General features: G+C 39.4%; 1 protein-coding gene across 7 annotated transcripts in view; it reads right to left on the minus strand.

The window, feature by feature from the left end:
- Positions 1-6,948: 6,948 nt before the first annotated feature.
- The window catches only part of MARK2 (microtubule affinity regulating kinase 2), a 150,868-nt gene continuing 134,851 nt past the window's right edge, over positions 6,949-22,965 (minus strand). For 5 of the 7 annotated variants that reach the window (XM_075187707.1, XM_075187711.1, XM_075187710.1 and 2 more), the window contains 2 exons: positions 14,384-14,428; positions 6,949-8,749 (listed from right to left, as the gene is read on the minus strand). In XM_075187707.1, the coding sequence (XP_075043808.1) occupies positions 8,398-8,749; positions 14,384-14,428 (397 nt within the window). In that variant the 3' untranslated portion in view covers positions 6,949-8,397. The remainder of the gene's footprint in view (positions 8,750-14,383; positions 14,429-22,965) is intronic. The other 2 variants (XM_075187712.1, XM_075187709.1) reach the window with 1 other exon arrangement.

A 22,965-nucleotide genomic window follows, 5' to 3' on the forward strand; every position in this document is an offset into this window, starting at 1 on the left:
GCCAACAGTAAATTAAATAATCATGCTTTACTGCATCAGCATCTCCAACCACCAAACCTTGAAGCGGATGAGCTACAAGAGCAGAAGACCATAATAGGTTTCAACTCCTGTCAGCTAAGAACACGAGAGTGAAGCTACAGTGGGCAGAAGCCCACCAAAACTGTACACTGGAAGATTGGAAAAACATCTGGTCTGAAATATTTTGACTTCTGCTGCGCCATGCAGACGATAGGGTCAGAATTTAGCATAACCAACATACCCCAAAAAAGTAGGGGAAAAAGTGTGTGCGTCTTATGGAGCGAATACTGCATGCCAGAAAGGAAGAAAATAAAACTTACATGTCCAGCGTGGAGAAGCGGGTCCCGGCCAGACTGCAGATCCTCCTGAGCGTCCGTCCCCCTGCCTATCTGTGAGGACCTAGCTATCACATGGGACGTCCCATGTGATAGCTAGGTCCTCACAGATAGGCAGGGGGACGGACGCTCAGGAGGATCTGCAGCCTGGCCGGGACTCGCTTCTCCACGCTGGACATGTAAGTTTTATTTTCTTCCTTCAGGAGGATCCGCAGCGCTGAAGACACCTGAGTGAATAAGATAAGGCTATACTGTGTGTGTGTGTGTGTGTGCTGGAGGCTATACTGTGTGTGTGTGTGCTGGAGGCTATACTGTGTGTGTGCCAGTGTGCTAACATAGCCTGTGTGTCTAAGAGTGGGGATGGGGGGGGGGTGGGTGTGTGTGTGTTGGTGAGTGTAGGGGCCAGTGTATATTTTCCTTCTCTAAAACTAGGTGCGTCTTATAGTCAGGTGCGTCTTATGGAGCAAAAAATACGGTCTATGGCGGAGATCCATTCTGCCTTGTGTCAACAGTGCAATTTTGTAGGGAATGTTTTCTTGGCACACAGGCCCTAAATCCCACTGAGCATTATTTAAATGCCAGCGTTTACCTGGGTATTGTTGCTGACCATTCCCATCCTTTTCTGGTCAGTCTACCCCTCATCTAATGGCTATTTCCAAGATAATGTGCCCTGGTACTAAACACTTTCTCAATCTCATTCCACAAACATGGAAAGTTTCAAATCTGCAACTGCCTGATGCTACCACAACAGACTAGACTCTAAGCACTTTGCTGAATCAATGCTATGAAGCACTTAGGTTGTTTTTTATTTTTGTTGTGGGGGGGGGCAAATGTAATACCAAGTAATAGGAAGGTGCACCTAATCCAGCCACAATGTACATTTTTTAGATCATCAGCTGGGAAGAGTGGTACCCTCATTAGCTTCTTAAAATGAGGCTGGCAGCTGCCACTAAAGATCCACATCAGGTTGATGGAGGGAAGTAGTAGGACTATTGCATCTGATACACAAATATAAATAGAGTAGGGGAACTTACCTTTGTGTTTCATCAAGCTGACTTTAAGGCTAATATTCAGGTATTTTAAATTATGACGCATTTTGTTGGGGAGGGGGGGGTGCAACCGTTTACTAGCTATAATCTGCACATACAATGTACTATACCAGACCTCAAATTACAACATATTCAAAACAAAATTAAGATCTTTTCTATATAAAAAAATAAATAAAAAAAAAATATATAGTTTTATTACTTGGTTGATGTTGAAAATGTTAGCAGTATATCAGTAGAACAGCAATTTAAAATTGACTTTTTCAAAAAAATAAAAATGATCTTTATTGCATTTGTTTGAATATCACCTAGCACTCACCAAATACTCTCACTATCTTTTGGAAGTTTTTAGGGAAACTTTAGATTTCCCCTGATGGAGCTGCTTTGTTCTACGCAATATGGTTAGCACCATACGGTACATTACCTATTGATTTTTGTTTGAGTTCTCAAATGACAACAGTAAAAACTTTTTTTAAAATGTGATAATGCACAGCAATGCCTGCACATTTGGCCATATATTTTATCAAAAATATAACAATCTTAATTAAATTTTAAATGAAAATGATGTGGAAGTTTAAACCACAGTTACCAAGTTTTTAAGAATCTTGTCTTTCAAATTAGGCATTTTTTGTGTGTGCAAATAGGCAGATTTTGTTGATATATGTTATAATTTTCTCCATCTAGAATCTAACATTCTATGTAGATTCTGGTAGCCATGCAGCATGAACAGATAGATTTATTAATATCATTATACTTTGGTATTTGTAAATTAAATGATGCTACTTTTTGGGAAATAGTAATAGCAACATTTTAATAAAATAATTAAAATTCCTAAGGTTTAATTAATAAGCTAAATGTCCTCCACGTGTAAAATTTCCCACCTATTCTTGAATTATGATTAAAAAATAATTAAGAAGTACTGGAATATAATACACTATATGAAATTTTAAAAGCTTGATCATTTAATAAAAAAATAAAATATTTTTTATACTGCTGAATTACAGGCCTTCTCTTGGAGCTAAATAATAAATCAAATGGTCAGGGACATTGTTTCAGTTGTGGCTTGTCAGAGATGCAGCATTATTATTTCTTTCACATTTTTCTCACCATATGTTTTACATACAGCAGTTAGAAAATACTCTCAAAGAAGGGAACACCAATTTCATGATATTATTGCTTCATGAATTCCACAATGTTCTACATTTTTTCTTAAACACTGCATAACTTAAACATATGAAAATGTGGCCAATGAAACCTTCAATAAGGTGGCTTCCACTTTAAGAGGTGTAGATCGAGTCTGACTGTTAACGCACTTTAATGCATTTATACCTATTTAGAACTTTGACATGTATCAATCCAGTTTAAGACATTTTTGACAAAATTCTAAGGGGGGTATTCAATTGTTCCTCCGGCCGCCGCCGGAACGAGCGCATTAAAACTATTACCGTTTATACGGTAATATTGCGCGTAATTACCGTTCATAAGGTAATTTACTCACTCAATTTCAGCTCGCTGCTCAGGGAGCTGCGAGCTGAAATTGAGCGAGTAATTACCGTATAAACGGTAATAGTTTTAACGCGCTCGTTCCGGCGGCGCCCGGAGGAACAATTGAATACTCCCCCAAATGTGTGTTAATGTGGCGCTTTCAGAACACATTGCAGTTTTTCACAAAATGTTCCTCAAATAATTTTCTTTTAAAAAATAAATAAATGCAATTCTCCATCATAGTGTAAACCAACAGGAACCTGGTCAGTGCAGGATCTATGAAATGGTGCTAAAAGACAAGCCCCCACCGCTAAAGATTGGGGGGTATATTTACTAAACAGTGGGTTTGAAAAAGTGAAGATGTTGCTATAGCAACCATTCAGATTCAAGCTTTCATTTAGTGCATTCTACAAAATGATAGCTAGAATCTTGATTGGTTGCTATAGGCAATATCTCCACTTTTTCAAACCCACAGTTTCGTATATATACCCCCCTGGGTCTCTTCCCAGCGCCTCTAGGCTGTTAGAGAGGCGAAACAAAAAGGGAAAAGGGAAAAAAAAAAAAAGCACAGGGCCCTGGTGCAGTCCCAGCAGAATGGGAATGGTATCCTGAAAACAGTGTCCTCATTATACTAAAACACAAGTAAATAAAAGACTGACAGGGTTACATTTTTCCATTGAAATAAATAAATAAAAGACTCCCCAAAATGATCTGGTTAAACACCATGCACACAAATGCGAAAGTTGTAGTCGTTATGAAATAAAAAAGGAAAAACATACTGTACATTGCAACCTGCTCCAGTGCAAACCTCTGCAACTCATCCAACAAGCGGTTTCCTAAACTAATCACTTGTAATTGGCTGAGTGACAAAGGCTTGTCTGAGACAACTCAAAGTTATAGAATTTGCAAGTGTGTTACAACTTTCTCATTGGATTACAAAAAGACTGAAGATTTTATTCTTATTTGCACCACTCTTCCACCTGCATAGAGGGTTCTAGCCCCAAACTTACAAGGTTGGTGCATACTAGTAAGGGGAACCTCAAGTTATGCATTTACCTGCTTGTGTGACCAGCTCAGTCTGTATAGCCTGGTGTTTTTCCATTTAGCAAGGGTATGCTGGGCTTGTTGTCCCTGGTTTAGTGGGAACCAGCCAAGACTGTATAGCACTGACGAAGGATTTAAATTAAAAAAAAAAAAAAAAAAAGAGAACATGTCAAGGTGTACATCTCTCTAGGGCAGGAAATTGAAACTTATGAACAATTCACTTTCGCAGTATAACATAAGAGCTGCTCACAACCAGCACTGGTACTAGAAGCAAAATGCATCAATCATTTTGGAAGTGTGATAGGGTAAAATGTATGAACAGCACAGGTCAATAAACTTATGTGCCAGGTATCCCTTTAGCAACATCTGCGTGTGTAAATGTAAAATGCATTATAATATATATATATATATATATATATATATACACACACACACACAGTTCTCCAAGCCATACTTCTACTAAAAGCAAAGCCATCCTGCTTTATAACTCTGCAATTCCTTCTGCTTTGAGTGTAAGCCCCATAAAACAATACTTTTCCTGGGTGCAGTCACAGAAACAGAACCCAAAGAGTGGTAAAGGGATCAACCAACTTTAAGAGTCATTTGAAGCAGAGAAACAAAACAAAAAAGTCTGTATGTAGTCCTGACTAGTAGCTTCAGCTACTGCAACAGCAGCTGTTTTGGCAATATGAATATTAGGTAATTAACCATTCATAGGCATTTGTCTTTCTAAATATATATTTTATGATCTCATAGCTATTATAAAATTGTAATGTTAAATGTCCTGTATAGACCAGTTTTCTGTTGTGAAATTTTAAGTTCAAAGAAAAACAATACAACTGTTTGCAGCTCTCCACATAAGAGACTTACCGTAAAATTTCATTTTTATCTCATTATTTTGTACTGTTGAAAACTTTAATTACAAGTCTTGTCGCTAAATAATAAACCAGATTGTCAGGTACAATGTTTCAATTGTGGTTTGTCAATGGGATGCAGAATGATCGTTTCTTTCGAATTTCGCCAACCATATTTTTTATATACAAAAAAATAAGCTCTTGGAGACAGGAACCCAAATTTCACATTATTGCTTCATGAATGCCATCATTTTCTGTATTTTTTTTTTTTTAAACACTGTATAAGCTACACCGATATGAAGATGTGGTCACTGAAACCTTCAATAAGGTGGCTCCCACACTAACAGATACAGATCTAGGCTGACAGTAACTCTAATGCCTTTACACAGATTCAGAACTTTGTCATCATCTATCGATCCAAGCTTGTATCCTTCATAGACTCACTAGTGCAAGTGGCTTGGACATCCCTAGCTTTTGCAAGTACTATTAAGCAGTCCAATTGGCTCATTGCATACAGTGGCATCCCTCCACCTACCCCCCAACACCAGAGTTTAGCAGTAGCAGGTGGTTTCCCAATATGTACCCTTCTCTGTCTGACCCCAATACATCCTGCTCACACTATCATCTGCCTCTCCCTAACCATCTGGACTCGTAACAGAAGGTTTAACCTATCCCCAATAAACCCCCTCCTGAACAGAATGGGCATCTTCTTTCAATTCTCAGACTTGAGACTTGCCCAGCTTTTCGAACGGCCAGTACCTGCAAATTAGACATTTTAATTCCACTCTAGTACAGCCTGTTTCTTTGCAGACCTGTCTCCATGGTGGAAACCCCATGCCATTCCTCATTTTAATACTTTATTTTGAGGAGGGGAGAAGTGTGTTACATAGAGAGAAAATAAAAATAAAATAAAATGGGAACCAGATTTCAGGAAGCCCTTAGACCACAAGGAGTATACCAATATTTAAAGGAAGCCACAAAATCATCTATTAATGTTCACATCAAGGCTAAAATTGCCTACAAATGACCTTATTGATGGTACTATATCCTAACTACACTCTGCAGCATCTTCCCAGCATCAGATGCCTGTTGGAGAAATTGTGGCCAACCAGGTTTTTTTTTTTTACATATCTGGTGAAGTTGTCCAAAACTTCAATCATTCTGGAACAAAGTAATTTCCCTGGTCACAAAATAGTCTACCAATCCCACATGACCCTAAACATTTTGCTCCACTGAGCAGCATGTGGGCATGCTTAGGGAAGTCTGTGGTAGGCAAACACATTACAGGTACTGTGAAATGTCAAATAGTGACCTTATGGAAGGTTTCTCACCCTCCCTCCATTATGCTGCTGTGCAATCGTGTGTGTCGCACACATATTAAATGGAACACATCATGTATATCCCGAGAAACTACTCTATCGTTTCACAAACTATTGGCTCCATGGACCTCCAGCCTCACCCCCTGCTTAACTTCTAAACCAGACACTGGCTCATGGTTTTTGAGGTCTTGGCCTTTGTATTTGCACACTAGCACTATGCTTCTTAGACCTCAATCACAAAGATTAACCCCTCCCCCCCGGCATGCTTCTAGTCCTTCTTCTGCATCTGTTCTAGAGTAGTGTTTCTCAATTCCAGTCCCAACAGTGCATGTTTTCCTAGTGATAAGGGAAATAATTATACCACCTGTGGATCTGTTACTATGTGTCAGTAATGAATACACCTGTGCTAAAGCAAGAAAATATGGGAAACATGCACTGTCAGGGGCCCTGAGGACAAAAAGTTTTAGAAACTGTTCTAGAGGACATGTAGCACGAAAGTTATTAGTTTTTGTCTGTTTGATTCAGACAAGTGGGATTATGAGCAGAAGAGATTCAGACCATAAGCAGTAGACACCCATGTAGTTTGTAAATGGTGCCACCATATTTTTTGTTAAAAAAAATAAAATAAAATTTAATATATCACTTTTTGTTGATATAGCCTTTAAATACTGATGGCATTTTAAAATTATCTAGCTGTAATAAATCTGTTTTATTAATTTCATTATTACTCCTTAATATTTTTCAATTTTAAAGTGTACAAATATTTTTGCATGTGTTCAATTTACTTATGACAGGTATAGGTAAATGTCGGTGTGTTTTAGTAAAACAAAAGAAAAAGGATGAAGACTCATTGTCACCAGTTTTTTTTTCTTCAAACAGCAAAGAAATCATTCACACAAAAGGAAAATATAAACAAAATAAACCATAACGCTAGCAAGTGATCACTGACCATATAGGACCATGGAAACTGCTTCACTCCTCAACTGCAGCTGGGAGTCACGCACAAAGTTTTTGGATTGATATATACAACAGATACAGCCCACAACTGCAGCTGAGGGGTTGCCAAGTCAGATATAGTGTACTTGCTTTCCTTAACAAGGTTGGTTACCTTCATTCATTTCCAATACTCCTAGTATTTGGTTGATACTTTCCTGGATTTAGATCTATCTACAGACAGCTATATAAATTGTGAACGTTGCAGTCAATATGCCTGCCATTCCAGCCCTTCATACAAGCGTCTAAAGATGTGCATGTTGTAAATTCAAACAGTTTTTGTGTGTTGCCATGCTGCTAAGTTTGCAAAAAAGTGGGAACATTAAAAATGTAGGAGGAAGTCGTAGTGGGCTCTTGTGAAGTTCCTCACTTTCCACGATAAAAGTTTTAAATCAACATTTCAAATCAGCTTTTCAGTGTACACATAAAGGGAAAAGTGAAGACAAATGTGGACTGTATAAAGATGAAATATAAACAAGACCGAAAGACCATGTAGATTTGGATTGGAAGAGTTGTCTATTATTGTACCACCAAGTAATGGAAGATGTACCAACCACTGATTGCTGCAGTTGATAACCAGCTAATTACCAACAGATACGGTTAAAAGCAAGAAAAACTACAACAAAAAAACCCTAAAAAAAAAAAACAAATATTGGTAGCCCACCAGGTTTCCTCCATACAAATATAGTTACCCACACAAACTCTCGATGTTGTGTTTGTCTCTACTTGTACCTGTGGTATTACGGGCACCCTGAGCTATTAGTTCAGTGTCTAAGACATCATTTTAAACTCCTTCTGTACAATGTAACTTTGAACTGTATTGTCTGTATACAAAAAAAAGAAAAAGAAAAAAGAAAAAAGGAGGGGCTTGCAAAGAATACCCCTTCAAATCTCTCATCTTCTGATTTATAACTGTACCAGAAACAACAGCATCATACAGGTGACAAACATTTATGGGACGGGCAAACACTCTACGCTCTCATTCTACAATGCTTACTCTTATCTGTCTATTAGATAATCTGAGTCCCATCCCCAATCTTAAAAAAAAAAAATAATTATATCTATTTCAAATAAAATACCCTCAAAACCAACAATGAAAGGAGCAGTAGTTATTCCCAAGGCACCCTGCCCGTCTCCATCCTTACTCCTTGCTTTGCCCCTTCCAGGATGTGCCAGCAAGGAGAAACAAAATGGAATTTCCTGCATTCTCTTGGTTAAGAGTGCTGGGCAAGCTGGGGTTAGGGTGTCTGTGAGTGTCTCATTTTGCAGTTTTGTCTCTCTCCCTCACAGAGCAGGATCCCTGTTAAAGTTTTAGTTCATTGGCAATTTTAGAGGCAATGTTCTTAAATGCCATGGAGGTGCCAGTGATTCTTTTGAAGCGCACACCATTGAGGGAGAGACGTGGAAGCTTGCACACTTCCATTTCCCACTGTACATAGCTGTCATGACCTGGTGAGCCATGGACACAAAGCAGCATGTACTTCTCTTGTGACTCATGTTCGCAGCTGTTGGCATCCAACACCTTGCGGATTTCACTCATCATTTCATTTGGCTCCATTGAGCTGGTGGTTTTCATGCTCCATGTGAAACGCAGTGATCGTGGCTTGGAGTCCCTCAAGTCATCTTTCTCCTTTTCTACCACAGTCAGGTGAGGCCTGAGGTAACAAACATAACAGAAGAATTTAGTATTTTCATAAAACGTGTTACCTTGCTTTAGGGATGTTTACATATGAAGATAAAATATGTATTAATCTTCCAAATCATATGCAAGACAGCAATAAAAAGGACTTTCATGAGGTCTTAAACCCTTCTACAGCCCACAGGTAGTGTTGCATGAGATTTCCAAATATATAAAGCCTGTAGGAGGTAATCTGACAACTTTATAAATGAACGTTTGTAATGTCATTCAAGGGATGACATAGAAAATATTTTGGGAAAAATGCACAAAGGTAGGGGGTCAAGTCTGCTCACACTGTGCCTGCACCATTTTTTAGCCAAATACTTTCTATTATCAAGTTAGCAACAGAGAAGTTTTTTAAAGTGCTTCAGGATCTGCATTGTATCTGAAAAATAAATATTTCAGCAGAAAAAAACAGGTTTCCACCTACAATTTTATTTGTTAGTGCAGATTTAGTAGCTTCTAAATGCTGCATTGTCTGAAAAAGTTATGAAAACTTTATATAGGTATTGGCCCTCATTTACACAAGGGTTCCCTTTTTGGCTATCACAATTAAGGTATTCCATACAAAAGGTAGTTACAGAATGTAGCTTAGTATCACGGAATGTAAACATTTATATACACATCTTTATTGCTTCAAAGTCTTCAGTCTGCTAAACAAAAACATTTTTTGATATGTATTGTTTTTTAAAGAAAATTTATATAATATTAATGCTCATCCATAAATCGCTTTCTCTGAGCCGTGTGTGTCGTCTCATGCTGTAGATTGCTCTCCATCTTTTAGAAGGCAGGCACTTAATAAACTAGAAGCTCCCACCCATAGGTGTTTTACAGAAATGCATTTTTGTGCAAGTAAAAGCTCACTATTCCCATTCAGCAGCAGTGGGGCAACAATTTGTGGATGTCCAAAAGTGATCTAGAATGGAAGGGATGGATGCTCAATGAAAGACTTCTTGCTACAGGAACCTAATAACAAATCATGGATTTATGAAAGAAGCTAAATTAATGATGTGACTGCATTTGGAGAAACTGTATGCCAACAGTCATGTAAGCAGTCATGCACACCAGTTTTGCATAACCTAGAAAAAGTATGTACTTGACACCACCACCAAATATTTATGAGCTTTTGGAATATTTCTGGAGGATTCACCTGTGCCCAGCTTCTTATGGCTGAGAAAGTTACCCAATTCTCCACCCACTGTGTTGTAGATCGCTTTAGAGCTGGTTGGTTCACTCTAGCCATCGCTTTATCAAGACTTAGCCATGGCCAAAGATTTGTGATGCCCCACAGATGGTTTTGACATGCCATCTCTGGGATATTGCTATATTGCACTCTGACTGCTGCAGTATGGTAAATAGGGAGCTCAATATGGTAATAGGGAGCTCAATATTCTTAAGGTTAGGAAATTTGCAGTAAGCATCCTTATCAGTATTATGAGAGGTGAGCAGAGACCATCTACCAGAGTCATAACTATGTGGGTAGAGATTGAAAAGGGACCTGCTCCAGGCCTTCAGGTATGTACCTTCGGGGCCAGAGATAAAACTTCATATACAAGCATTGTAATGACCATGGCCCTCATCCCATCATAGAAAGACATACTGTGGTATATAGGTTTTAATAGAAAAGGAGGGCGAAAGCTGTGTCGATCATTAATGGACAAGGAATCACTACTGAAGTTATCAGACGTACCCCAACAATATTCCAGAATTAAAAATGAAAAGGATAGTCAAACAGACCTAAAAGTTGTCAGCAGTTTTGGAGTCTCTTATCACTAGCCCAGAAGTGCTCTAACCGCTGGCTTGTTTAGACTTTCCATTTAGAGTAGTTAAACCAATAATGCCCACAGTTGTATCAAACATTTGTTAAGTGTCTTGCCCCTTAAGTGTTTCTAAAATAAAATGAATGAGCTCCCCCATAACATCTAATAATTTATGTCTTGCTCCGGATGGAATGTAACCTTTCCCAAAAAGGGAATGCTGACTAAGGATTTATTGAAAGTAACATCAGCCAACGCCATTAGAAGGGGATCGGGCAGCTAGTTTGGCATAATCAAAAGGTATCATCCTCAATAGATATCCAAATGGCCTTACCTTCAGTAATAAGTCAAGTTTCTCCCTAGGTCAGTGGTCAGGGGTAAATTACCCCAAATGGGGTAAAAATGAAATTCCTGGGGGTAATGCTGCCAATTCACATGCTGTCAGTTGGATTGTAGACCCCTTTAAATGTGAAATTGCTGTTGTACCAGAAGTGCCTCAAGGGTTGGCAGAGGCACTTCTTGAGCTTCGATGCAATAATGAAGCACGTATTGCATTTGAAAACAAAGCAGATCTGTCATATTTTTGGATGTCAACAGCTGCAGAGGCATCAAAATTGAACATGAGGAGGCAGTCAAAAAGTTGCTGCCTTTTGCAACAATCTACCTTTGCGAACAAGGATTTTCCACTCTAAGGAACATAAAAACAAAGCGGAGAAATCGACTGGACACTGAAGACTGTGCTCCGACATCGAAATGCCCCAATATTGCTGCTCTCGTATCAAAAATGAAGAAACATCATTTCTCCAAAACCATAAGTTCTGAAGTTGAAGCTTTCAAAGAAATTTTGAATAGATTCAATACAATTTTGAATTACAATAATATATGATTTCCTTGCTTTCAAATCAAGGGGGTAACATCGGCGCATCTAAATATATTTTGGGGTAAAAGGTAAAAAAAGTTCTGACCCCTACCCTAGGTGAACCATCCTGTAATTGCACAAATTGCTGGCCTGACCACCTGTTCATGGCTGCTCATGCCACTAAAATCAGTTGTGGTTGAATCACGTAGAATCACTTATTGTAGATATTTTAATTAGGGGTGCAGTGCACACCTGTATATCACTGCAAATGCACTGATTTTTTTATATTGTGTTGTATTTCTGTATAAGATGTGGTTTCTGCATAGGAAATGTATTTCTAATGTATTATGCCAGCTTAGAGAAAAGAGGATTTATATACTTACGTTAAATCCGTTTCTCTGATTCCGTCTGGGGGACACTGCTTACCATGGGTTGTGAAAGGAAGCACGGGAGTTGGCACCTAGCTAGTTAATCTTTAGCACTGCTGACAGACCCCTCCCCTCTACAATCCCCCCGCCTCTTCCTCCTAAGTTAATTAAAAAGCCCCAAGGAGATAGGTCAACCAACCAAGAGCATACAGAGGAAAGGCAGAAGGGAGGGATCGCAGTGACCCCCAGACGGAATCAGAGAAACGGATTTAACGTAAGTATATAAATCCTCTTTTCTCTTTCATCCAGTCTGGGGGACACTGCTTACCATGGGGACGCTCTAAAGCAGCCCCCTAAGGGTGGGACCGCTCTGAAAGCCCCGCTCGTATAGCACTACGAGCGAAATTTGCATCCGCGGAAGCGAATACATTAAATTGATAGAATTTGGTAAATGTGTGGACAGAAGACCAGATGGCTGCCCTTCAAAGCTGGTCAGCAGAAGCCCCATTTCTTGCTGCCCATGACGCCCCTACCGATCTGGTGGAATGGGCTGCAAGTCTCTCTGGCACAGGAAGGTTAGCTCTTAAGTAAGCCTGCTTAATAGTTGCCGTAATCCATCTTGCAATGGACTGTTTAGAGGCTGGCCAGCCCCTTTTGTTAGAATCATAGATAACAAACAGGGAATCTGTTCGTCTAATTTGAGATGTTCTTTTGACAAATACGGAGAGCCCTAACCACAACTAACTTTTCCATAGACTGCAGATCAGACTGAGAAGTAGATGAAAAAACCGGAACTACAATTTCCTGGTTCAAATGGAAGGAAGACACCACCTTTGGAACAAAAGAGGGGAGTGTTCTCCAAACCGCTCTGTCCTCATGAAAAAACAAATATGGTTCTTGGCAAGACAGAGCTTCCTATTCTGACACCCTACGTGCCGAAGCAATTGCCAAAAGAAAAACAACTTTCCAGGTCAAACACCTAAAATCTGCCTCAGGTAAAGGCTCAAAAGGAGGCCCTTTAAGCATGTCCAGTACCAGGTTAAGATTCCATGGTGCTGTAGGCGGAACATAGGGAGGTTGAATATGCAAGACTCCCTAAAGAAAAGTCTTGATATCTGGCAAATCCGCTAATTTCAGGTTAAAAAAAGACTGAAAGTGCCGATACCTGAACTTTTAGGGAACCTAAACGAAGCCCTGCTTCTAGCCCGTCCTGAAGAAAAGCCAATAAGCGAGGGACACAAAAGGAAGACGTGTGACATGTCCTATTTTCGCACCATCTGATATAGGCTCGTCCAATCCGGTGGTAGATGCGAGCTGAAACTGGCTTTCGAGCTCGCATCATAGTGTTCACTACACTGGAGGAAAAACCCCTAGCTCTCCAGAGGCTGGCTGTAACAGCCATGCCGTTAAACTGAGCTGAGGTAAATTCTGGTGACGGAAGGGACCTTGAAGGTCGTCTCGTGACGAAATCCTTGTCCTACCGCCATTGAGATTATATCCGCGTACCACACTCGGCGTGGCCATGAGGGAGCTACTAGAATTACCGGCAGACCGCCTTGCCTTACTCGTCTGAGCACGCGAGGAAGCATGGGAATCGGAGGATCCCAAACTGAATTTCCATGACATCGTCATTACGTCCACCACTACGGGGTCTCTTGCCCTTGCGCAAAACCTGGGAAATCTTTTGTTGTGTCTGGAGGCCATGAGATCTATATCCAGAAGACCCCACCTCTGAACTACAGACTGAAATACTTCCGGATGGAGTGACCACTCCCCCGGCATCATTTGATTTCGACAAACTGGGGAGTAACTCTAACTGGGGTTGCAGAGAAGACAGGCTTTTTTATTCCCTTTACCAACTGCCTACCTCTGAGAGGTTGCAGCTTAACCCACTGTCTGCCCCCCTCCCCCCCCCCCCACTACTACTAAAGGAGAAACACTGTGGACAAATGTGGTTGTAAACTGTAACAAACTGTCACAAATGAATATCTCTTATATTAAATATTGCTTTAATCATAAAAACAAAAAACTGGAAATTGAAGAATTAAATTTAAAAAATGTGCTACGTCTATAATAAGAAGTGTCTGACAATATCTCCAGTCACTCGCAGGTGCATCAGTGCCTCCCTAAATTATTCCTGGATGCTTTTAAAAGAATTGAGTCTTAAATGTACTGTTTTAATATTAAAATAAAAACTACTCTGCTTAACTTGACACTATTTCTGCAACAAGCCTTGAGCTGTTCCTCTACACACAGCCGATCAACTGCATTCTGTTATTACAGTCCTACTAATACAGAACAGTGAAGTGAAGGGGGATGCGTTGCTCTGCAGTAGTAATTGTTCACTAGCTATAGAAACAGAACAGCAAAAATCAGGGAAACAGTGAGCAGCAGAAGCTAGGATTCTGATCCCAGAGGGAAAGAGAAATTAGAAAGAGCCAACAGGGAGAATAGAATATGAAGTTATGCAAAATAAAAAAATAAATAAAAAATAAACCGGTAAGTTAGAACATACTTAAAGAGAAGCAGGAGAATGGGCTGAATATGGAGGTATAACAGTAAAGAAAAAGCTGGTGATTGTTAGGAAATGTATTAACAATTATGTTAAGAGGACATGGCTCTCTCACCTGCTGCTCTCGACTCGATCTTTCCCTTCTGGTTCATTTGGGTTCCTCAAAAGAGAGAGGTAAAAAGTTTGTTCAGTGTGTGAACTCTGAACTCTGCAGAGCATCGTTTGTCCCTTTTAAATATAAGACACAACCTCATTCTTCTTTGATTGTGTGCAACATCCCTTTCACAAAAACTTTAACACAACATGAGTCAAGTTAAAAAGAAAGCCAATTTGTATGTTCTAGTCAACATATTTATTTTAACATGAGCTTAAAGAAATATTGCAATTACTTCAATATTACACTTGTATTAAAGACTGACAGATATTGTAATTCCTATTACAACACTCCTGCATCTTAAAACAGACATACAGTGTATGATTTCAATTATAACAGAAATAAATGGTATATGGAATCGCGAGCATTGAGGTGAAGAATATTGTTTTTGTTGTCTACACACTTATTCGCATATGGAGAGAATATAACAGAAGCACAAAAAACTGCAAAATGTGGCATTAAAATTACAAGGTTAAACTTTGATATACTAATTTGTATTCTCATAATATTTTCCACTACACACAAAACATATGTAAACACATAACAGATAATTTTCAGTGGATTTGTACTTATTTGGACATCCACAGCACTTTAACGGCATGTGTTATATTACCACATTTAGAAGGCACTATGAGTTTGCGTTAAATCCATTTAGATTGCTTAGCCACATAAAACCATACATATATTGTGCATCTCATTTACGCTTCTATGATGACCGAGTTTTAAATTTTAAAAAGAAATATCACATTCTTGTAGTGAGCAAACTTGAGTGGACAAAAGGTGCACAAATGATTTTAATGCAGCTGTCCAAGCTACTGTTATCAGCCCTCAATACACTGTACTTTAATAAGTTTAAAAAACTACTATACATGGTCAGTCCTTGCCACTTGGCTAAAGCACAAGGATCAATACAAAGCTTCACTTGCTTCTTGTTGCACAATTGTGGGTCCCTTTGTACACCAAATAAAGTAAAAACAAACAAAAACAAACAAACAAACCAACTATCCATTTGCAAGAGATATTGAAAGAGGTATGGACTACTGCTTAGATATTACAGAAATTAGCCATCTGATTTACATGTAAGGGGGCTACATCAGTTATGCAGGTTTTGCAATTTCTGTAAATAAACATCATTTAGGCTTTGTTTGTTATGAATGTTTTTGAGTGGACAACTCAACAGCACAAAAACAGTGCAAACCAGACATGTATGCTACATATACTATAAGACAACAAAGCTCAATAAAGTTTTGCTAACTACATAAGCAAACTGACATGTCACACAATTGTAGTGATGCTCAGTTTAATTTAAATTGTTTCATATTGTGTAACAAAATGACTTACCTCATTGTAAGAAAGTGTACCAGATAACAAGCAGCAGTCACCAAAAGTGTGAGTATGATCACAAAGAGCAAAGATGTGTTAATCAGTAAGCAGAACTAATATGCAGGAAGTGTTAGCCATGAGGGACCTGGGAGGAGTTACAGACAGGAATTGTGGTTATTCCTGTGAGTAATTGCTAATGCTGAAACTGGAGTTTGTGAAAACGCCAGAAGGTTTAAAGCAGAGAAGTCACTGTTATCAGTTAATTGTCTGCTGCCCTACAATTTAATTTAAAAACAAAGCCTAGATAAGTAATAAAAAATGTCCAATAATTAGAAATAACCATCAAAATATCAATCAATAAAATGTTTAAATAAAATAACCACAGTTCAAACTGACCAAATATAAAAAAAAGACTAAAACAAAAAAAAATATTTGTGTGTGGGAAACATTGTAGAGCAGAAAAGTTAATAGTTTTAGCAGAAAGAGTGCTATAAAGAACTGTGGACTACTATGAATATATAATTAATGTAAAGGAACTGGAAACTGGCAAGCTAGAGGGGTGTGACCACATTGTGTAAACAAACTTTAGATCCTTTTTAAGCAAATATATTATTAATGATCTTCCCTCCCTACCTTGTCTCAAGTGATTCCCTGATGTCCAATATATTAAATTTGGAAACAAAAAACACATTTAATGAGTGAAAATGATAAAGTGATAAAGAAAATGAGCAAATACTTGCACAAGTCTACAAAAGCACTCTACACTGTCTAGTTATAAATCAAAAACCACCAACATCTTAAGTTGTCTTGCTCACTCCCATAAACTTGCCATGACTCATAAAGCGACCCTGTGTATGCAGAAGGTGAGGAGGAAGATTGTGGGTGGAATCAGCAACATCATAATGCTTTTTTTATGCACTGTGGTTTTGGCTACGGAGATGGGAGAAAAGTACAAAAACTATTCCAACTCGCGTGGCACATCATCTATCACAGCTGAAATAAGACGCACTCTTATTACCGGTATATCAGGTATGTTAATTACATATAAGGTTAAAACTGTAAAGGTAGCACTGATCCCAATCGTGACATAAAAGTTGGGTTTAAACAAGGGACAAAAGTTCAGTATGTTATTACAAATGATAAAAATAATGTAAAAATTTATTTTTAAATACAAATTCTAATATCAGTGAAGGGGGAAAGTTCTCCATGAACTATTAAACATTTGTGGAGCATTTTATGTAATTGATACAAAATGTTATAGTATTTGTTACAAATGTTTATTAATTTTATTAAATAAAAAAAAGGTTACATTTAAAATCCCCACTTTAGCCAATTCTTTGGACCCATTATTATGTGTGATAACACTAATCCGACGACTCTGGTTTCAGGTATCATATCAGGAGAAGTAGAAGAGGTTTTGCAGCCCTTTACAGTAATAAACTGTGAATTAGAAATAGAATTATAAAGTAACAATCATTGCTTGTGTCACCAACTCAGCAAACCTAATGCCCCACGATCGAAAAGTAATTATCGTAAGTATAATAATCTTCCATCTGGTGGACACTGATACCATGGGTTGATTGAGGGGAGCTAGGAGTTGGCACTCAAACAGTTAATTATTTGTTTAACCTAAAGAGATACTCCTCCCCTCTGCAATCCCCTACATCCTCAGTGTATTTATAAAGCCCCAAGAAAGGGTAAGACAACTGAGAAAAAAGCAGAAGGCAGAAGAGCAGAAAGGAGGAAACGCAGTGTTCCCAAGATAGATGAACTCAGAGAAAAGGATTTATTGTAAGTAGAAACATCTTCCTCTCTTTCATCCTATCTGGGGGGACACTGCTACCTACGGGACCTCTCTGATAGCCTGGCAGTGTGGCCAAAGCGGTCGTCCGAGGTTGCAAAAACGTTAAACTGGTAAAACTTAGTAAAGCTCCGCAAAGCTGATCTGCTGAAACTCCATTTCAGCCCAAGAAGCACCCACCTAGATACAGGCCGATCTGTTGTGAAATAGGCCTGCCTAATGGTGGAGGTAATGAACAGGACGATGCTTAGTAGCCGGCCATCCCCTCTTATAAGCCTGCAACAGCACAAAGAGGGAATCTGTCTAGTGAATGTTTGAGGTTCGTTTGCAGAGGGCACGAACATCCAAAGATACCACAGATTGTAAGCCCAAAGAGCTATCTCACACCTGGAAAGCCAGGACTACAATCTCCTGATTCAGGTGAAACATGAAACCATCTTAGGTTGAAAAGAAGAAACCATACGCAGAACAGTCCTATCGTGGGTGAGGGGCAAGAGAGGGCTCCAAGTTCTGACACTACGTGCAAATTCTAAGGCCAAGAGAAAAACTACCATCCAAGTGAGGAACCTGAACTCAACCGCTCTCAATGGTTCAAAGGGTGCGCTCTGAAGAATAGTTAGCACCAAGTTCAGATCCCAGGGAGCTCTGGGCGAAACGCAAGGAGGCTGGATATGCAAAACCCCCTGATGAAAGGTCCTGCCTTCTGGCAACTTCGCAATTTTTTGGGGGAAATAGACAGAAAGGATTGATACATGGACTCTCAGAGACCAGTCTAAGAGTCGGACAAACAAACCTGGAGAACTGCCAAGAGCCTAGAAAGTCGAAAAGCCCCCATTGCAAGAGTGACACTCGCACCACCTGATGTAGATACGCCACACTCTGATAAATGCGGGCAAATTACACTGAAGATGCAGGGGGCTGCAGAGGGGAGAAGTCTGTTTGTAGGTTAAACAAATAACTGAGTGCCAACTCCTAGCTCCAATCATCCAACCCATGGTAGCAGTTAGGATTGAAATAGGATAGGATGAAAGAGAAACACAGATTTTTTTCACCCATCCAGAAAGCGGATTGTGAATACCACTAAGTTTTTTTATCTACTCACAAATGTCAGGGCTAATAAGACCAGAAGCCTTACTGGGTAATGCAAAACTGAGTAACGCTCAGTTAATCTTTGCACACGTTTGGAGATATCCATTTCAAACAAAAACTTTCGTTTGAAGTGTGCAGTATCTTCCATTTTAAACCATCATCTTTTGACACAAAACAATGAACTTGTAAAACTTAGCAAACGCATCAACCAAAGACCAGGTGGCTGCGGAACACAGATACCCTGCTGAAGCTCCATGTCCTGCTGCCCAGAAGGCACTCACAGATCTTGTAGAATGTGCCTTTAAACTGAGAAACAAGTTTCCTGTTCCCAATTAAACCTGTTGGATCGTGAAAGTAACCAATCTTGCAAACGTTTGCTTTAACGCATGTCAACCACTATTGTAGGTATCATATGAAAACAAAGAGATGATCAGTTTTTTTAAACTCAGAGTCCTATTAACATAAGTCCTAACATCCAAAGAATGACGAGATCCCTCCTCTTCTGAAGACTGATCTTGCAGCAAAGTTAGGATCACAATATCCTAAAAAATGGCCTCTCAGTTCACTATGCATGGAAAAACCATCTCCGACAAAGCTGAAACATTTAGTCAAATGCATTAACTTGTTGGCTTTATATTGCAAGGAAGCGCTTTGTTTCTCCCTGATGGTTGATGGATGCCACTGAAACGTCTGACTGAATCTTTATGGGCTTTTCCCCCAAAAGAGGATGATCTCTGATTTGAGCGTCTAGCATTGCTCTTTGTTCTAACACATTTATTGGAAGCCTGGCATCTACTGAAGATCCTGAAACAATACAGAGTGGCAGCGCCCAGCCACTTAAGTTGGCATCTGTGGTCACAAATGTCCAATCTAAATGGCAATGGGACGACTCTTGATAAGGCTGTCTACTTTGAGACATCGACGGAGTGAGCGGCAGTTCTTTGGAGACAGTTTGATGAAATGGCTGGTCAAGTGACAGACTTGTTCTGGTTCTGTATAAAGCTCAATCTGGAATGCTCTTGAATGGAACTGTGCAAATTGCATTTGGCTTCCACGTTTGCTATGCAGATTAAGTGATACTTAAGTCCAAACCAACGTTTCAGACAAATGTAGAATTACATTCCACATTAAAACAGGAAGTCATACCTCTCCGCCCAACTCGCTCAGTGTGTTCTGTGGTCCGGTCCGACTGAAGCTAGGATTTGGTCCAAAGTAAAGGCAGAGGGTCTGGGAATTCTTTCTCTAGCTTCTCTCCTATGGCTACCAAGATCTCGTCGTCCCAAACGCTTACTACTTCATCCAGTAGTTTTGCATTCTCTAACCATCTGGGACTCATCTTCCCAGAAATATGCCTTGTCGCCCCATCCCTCCCCGGTCATACCCCTATTCAACTCTCCCGAATTTCCTCCAGGACGTCTCCATAGTTAATTCCAGCCGTGGTACTCGCGGGGAGTCAGTTACCTCAATAACATAACCACCTCTGCAACTTTTCCACAGTTTTACGAAATTCAATCACATATCCACATCTCCTCAAAGCACTTTTACCAGTTTCTGCAACTTCACCACTTTCATAGTGTAGTTAAGGATCGCCTTCTATCCCGACCTCTTTCTACATTTGAAGCCCTCTGTCTACGCCAATCCTCAACGAAGGGTCTAATATCAACGCTCTACTATGAGCTTGCTCCCTCCTCTTCAAATCTTAGAGCCCCCATGAATAAGCCTGGGAACGGGACCTTGGTGAAGAGCTGTTAGATGAGGAGTGGTCTGAGATATACGAGAATGCTGCCTCTAGCTCCATCTGTGTTCGAATTAAAGACAATTATAAGGTGCTATACCAATGGTATGTTCCTTCGCGCCTTTATAACATTCATCCGGATACGTCTGATCGGTGCTGGCGAGGGTGCTCCCATGAAGGTACATTCCTCCACATATGGTGGTCATGCCCAAAATTGTCAGGCTTCTGGGCTGAAATTAGAGACCTGATTAGTTCAATTCTCCAGGTGGATATTCCCCTGGAGCCTAAATTTTTTCTCCTTCCTGTGGGGGCTCCCTCGGCATCCCGACATCAGAACAAAATAATTAGACACATTGTTTCAGCAGCTACCTGTCAAATAGCGGCAGACTGGCGCATGCAATCCCCTCCTTTCATGCAGTCCATAATTAATAGAATTTGTCTGACTCAACGGATGGAGTACATGACCAGTATTATTCGAAATTCCTCAAAAGCCTTCACCAGGGTTTGGGACCCATGGTTATCCCACTTTCAGGCGTGTCCTCCCTTTACATAACTCAGTTCTCGAACCTCATTTCTTTGTAGAACTTTTCTTTTTCTTTACAATGGATTTAGTCACCTTCTAACCTCTTCTCTTTTCTCCTTCTCTCACTCTTTTCCTTCCTTCACACTCTTTTCCTCTTTATACAAAAAAATCTGTGTCATTCATTATTCTACTCCTAAAAGTTCGATTGACTTAGCGTTCCACATGTTTTACGCTGGTCGTAGACTTGATTATCTGTGTTGATTACTGTTTGATAAGTGTATTCACTATGTCAATTGTTCTCTTTTGGTTATTATGACCTTGCAAAAATAAAACTTTAAAAAAAACCCAAAAAAACAGGAAGTCATGCTGCCATACTTTTATCCACAACCTAGTAAAAAAAAGAAAAAAAAAAGAAAACTGCAGTCATTGGACTTGGTTGAGACAATTTCCAAATATTTGTCAAGGATTGAATGATTTAGAAGCATGGAACAAGTTTTTGTGACTTCTACTGGACCTCAAAAAGTGTGTGTCCCTTCTTAACAAGCCATTTCAAGATTGATCAGAGAAGGAATTACAGGCATAGAAGAGAAATGCCAAAGGTTCTGAGGGCCCACCCAACGTGAGCGGTAGCAACGTCTTGGGTGAGAAGGGCTCAGGCTTCAGCAACAGAGCTTTGAAAAGCAGTTGGATGGACATATATCCACACCTTTGCTAGTCATTATAATCTTATCTTCTATTGACCTGTCTAGAGACATGGCTGCCGTGGAGTATTTTGAGGAAAAGGAATGATAACTATAATTCTATTGTCTTATTACTCCATCTGCCTTGATGCTCTCATAATATTTTGTGGCACAGAATATTTTGTGACATAGATATCACTATTGTGAATTCTCTCTCCTTCACCAAAAATAATTTTGGCGACCTTCGTTCACTGAAGGATGAGATTATGGTCATACACAGTTTTAGCTCAATCAATAATGGTAGCAATAAATAATAAAACACAGAAACAGTAGATAAAAATTAGAGAACATTAATTTACACTTTACAATTTAGGCCACATATAGAAAAGATGTACCCCTATGCAATAGTCCCACGATGTGCTAATTCAAAAATGTATACTGTGTCAAGTGCATTGTTTTGTGTACAGGGCATGTATAGCTTTTGGGCATGAAAACGCAAAGATTTTGTTTTGCAGTTCTCCTTGTTTGCTTTGCCCCTTCCCTCAGACTTTCATGCCTGGTGGGCTTTTACCACCTTCCCTTCACTACCATACCAATATTCCTCTTTGGTCATGGTAGTGCACTAGTGGAAAAAAAAAAAATGTTTACATTGATTTTTAATCTAATAATGCAAATTTAACTATAGAATGCTGTCATAAGATTGGCATGTACAACAGTAATTTCACATAATTACTGCAACCCCAGAAATGCTACCCAGCAAGATAACTCATCTCTCCTGAGACTAGCGAAACCACATAAGTGTACTTAACACATGGTCTGGCAATTCTATGGTTCTCTTTTCTGTCCTCCCTCCCCCGATGGTGTATAGTGAATACACCCAGTTAAAATGCCTCTGTGTGCACAAATTATTAATTTCAGAGAAGAGAAGGTAGGAGTGGAAATGTAATTAGGGGAGCATGAGGGCAACTTTTCAGCCAGTGTAACAGTTGTTCATTTATGTCAATGAAAAACACACAATAAAGCCAAATACCTAAAACAACCATTTAGCACCATCTCGTGGGTAAGATGGTAAAATACACAAACATTTTCTAAATACACAAAAATTTCTAACACTACAGATACATGTATTAAGCAATTAAAATAAATCTCACTAGCTGCTTAATGGCCACTGCATCTATCACTATGCACTCTGTAGAGCTAAGATACCACAAGTACCCGTTAGAACCATGCATACACAGCTTTATAAACTCAAATGATTCAACATTTCCTGCACCTATTAAATAAAATGCTCTTAAGCCTACATGCCCCAGCAGTGAAGAGGTGTGACTTTTCAGGCATCTTTAGCAATATGTAGGTAGGGTTTACAGAAAGACAGGGTAGTGATCACAAGTA

Source organism: Mixophyes fleayi, chromosome 10 (assembly GCF_038048845.1).
Source record: "Mixophyes fleayi isolate aMixFle1 chromosome 10, aMixFle1.hap1, whole genome shotgun sequence".
NCBI lineage: Eukaryota > Metazoa > Chordata > Amphibia > Anura > Limnodynastidae > Mixophyes > Mixophyes fleayi.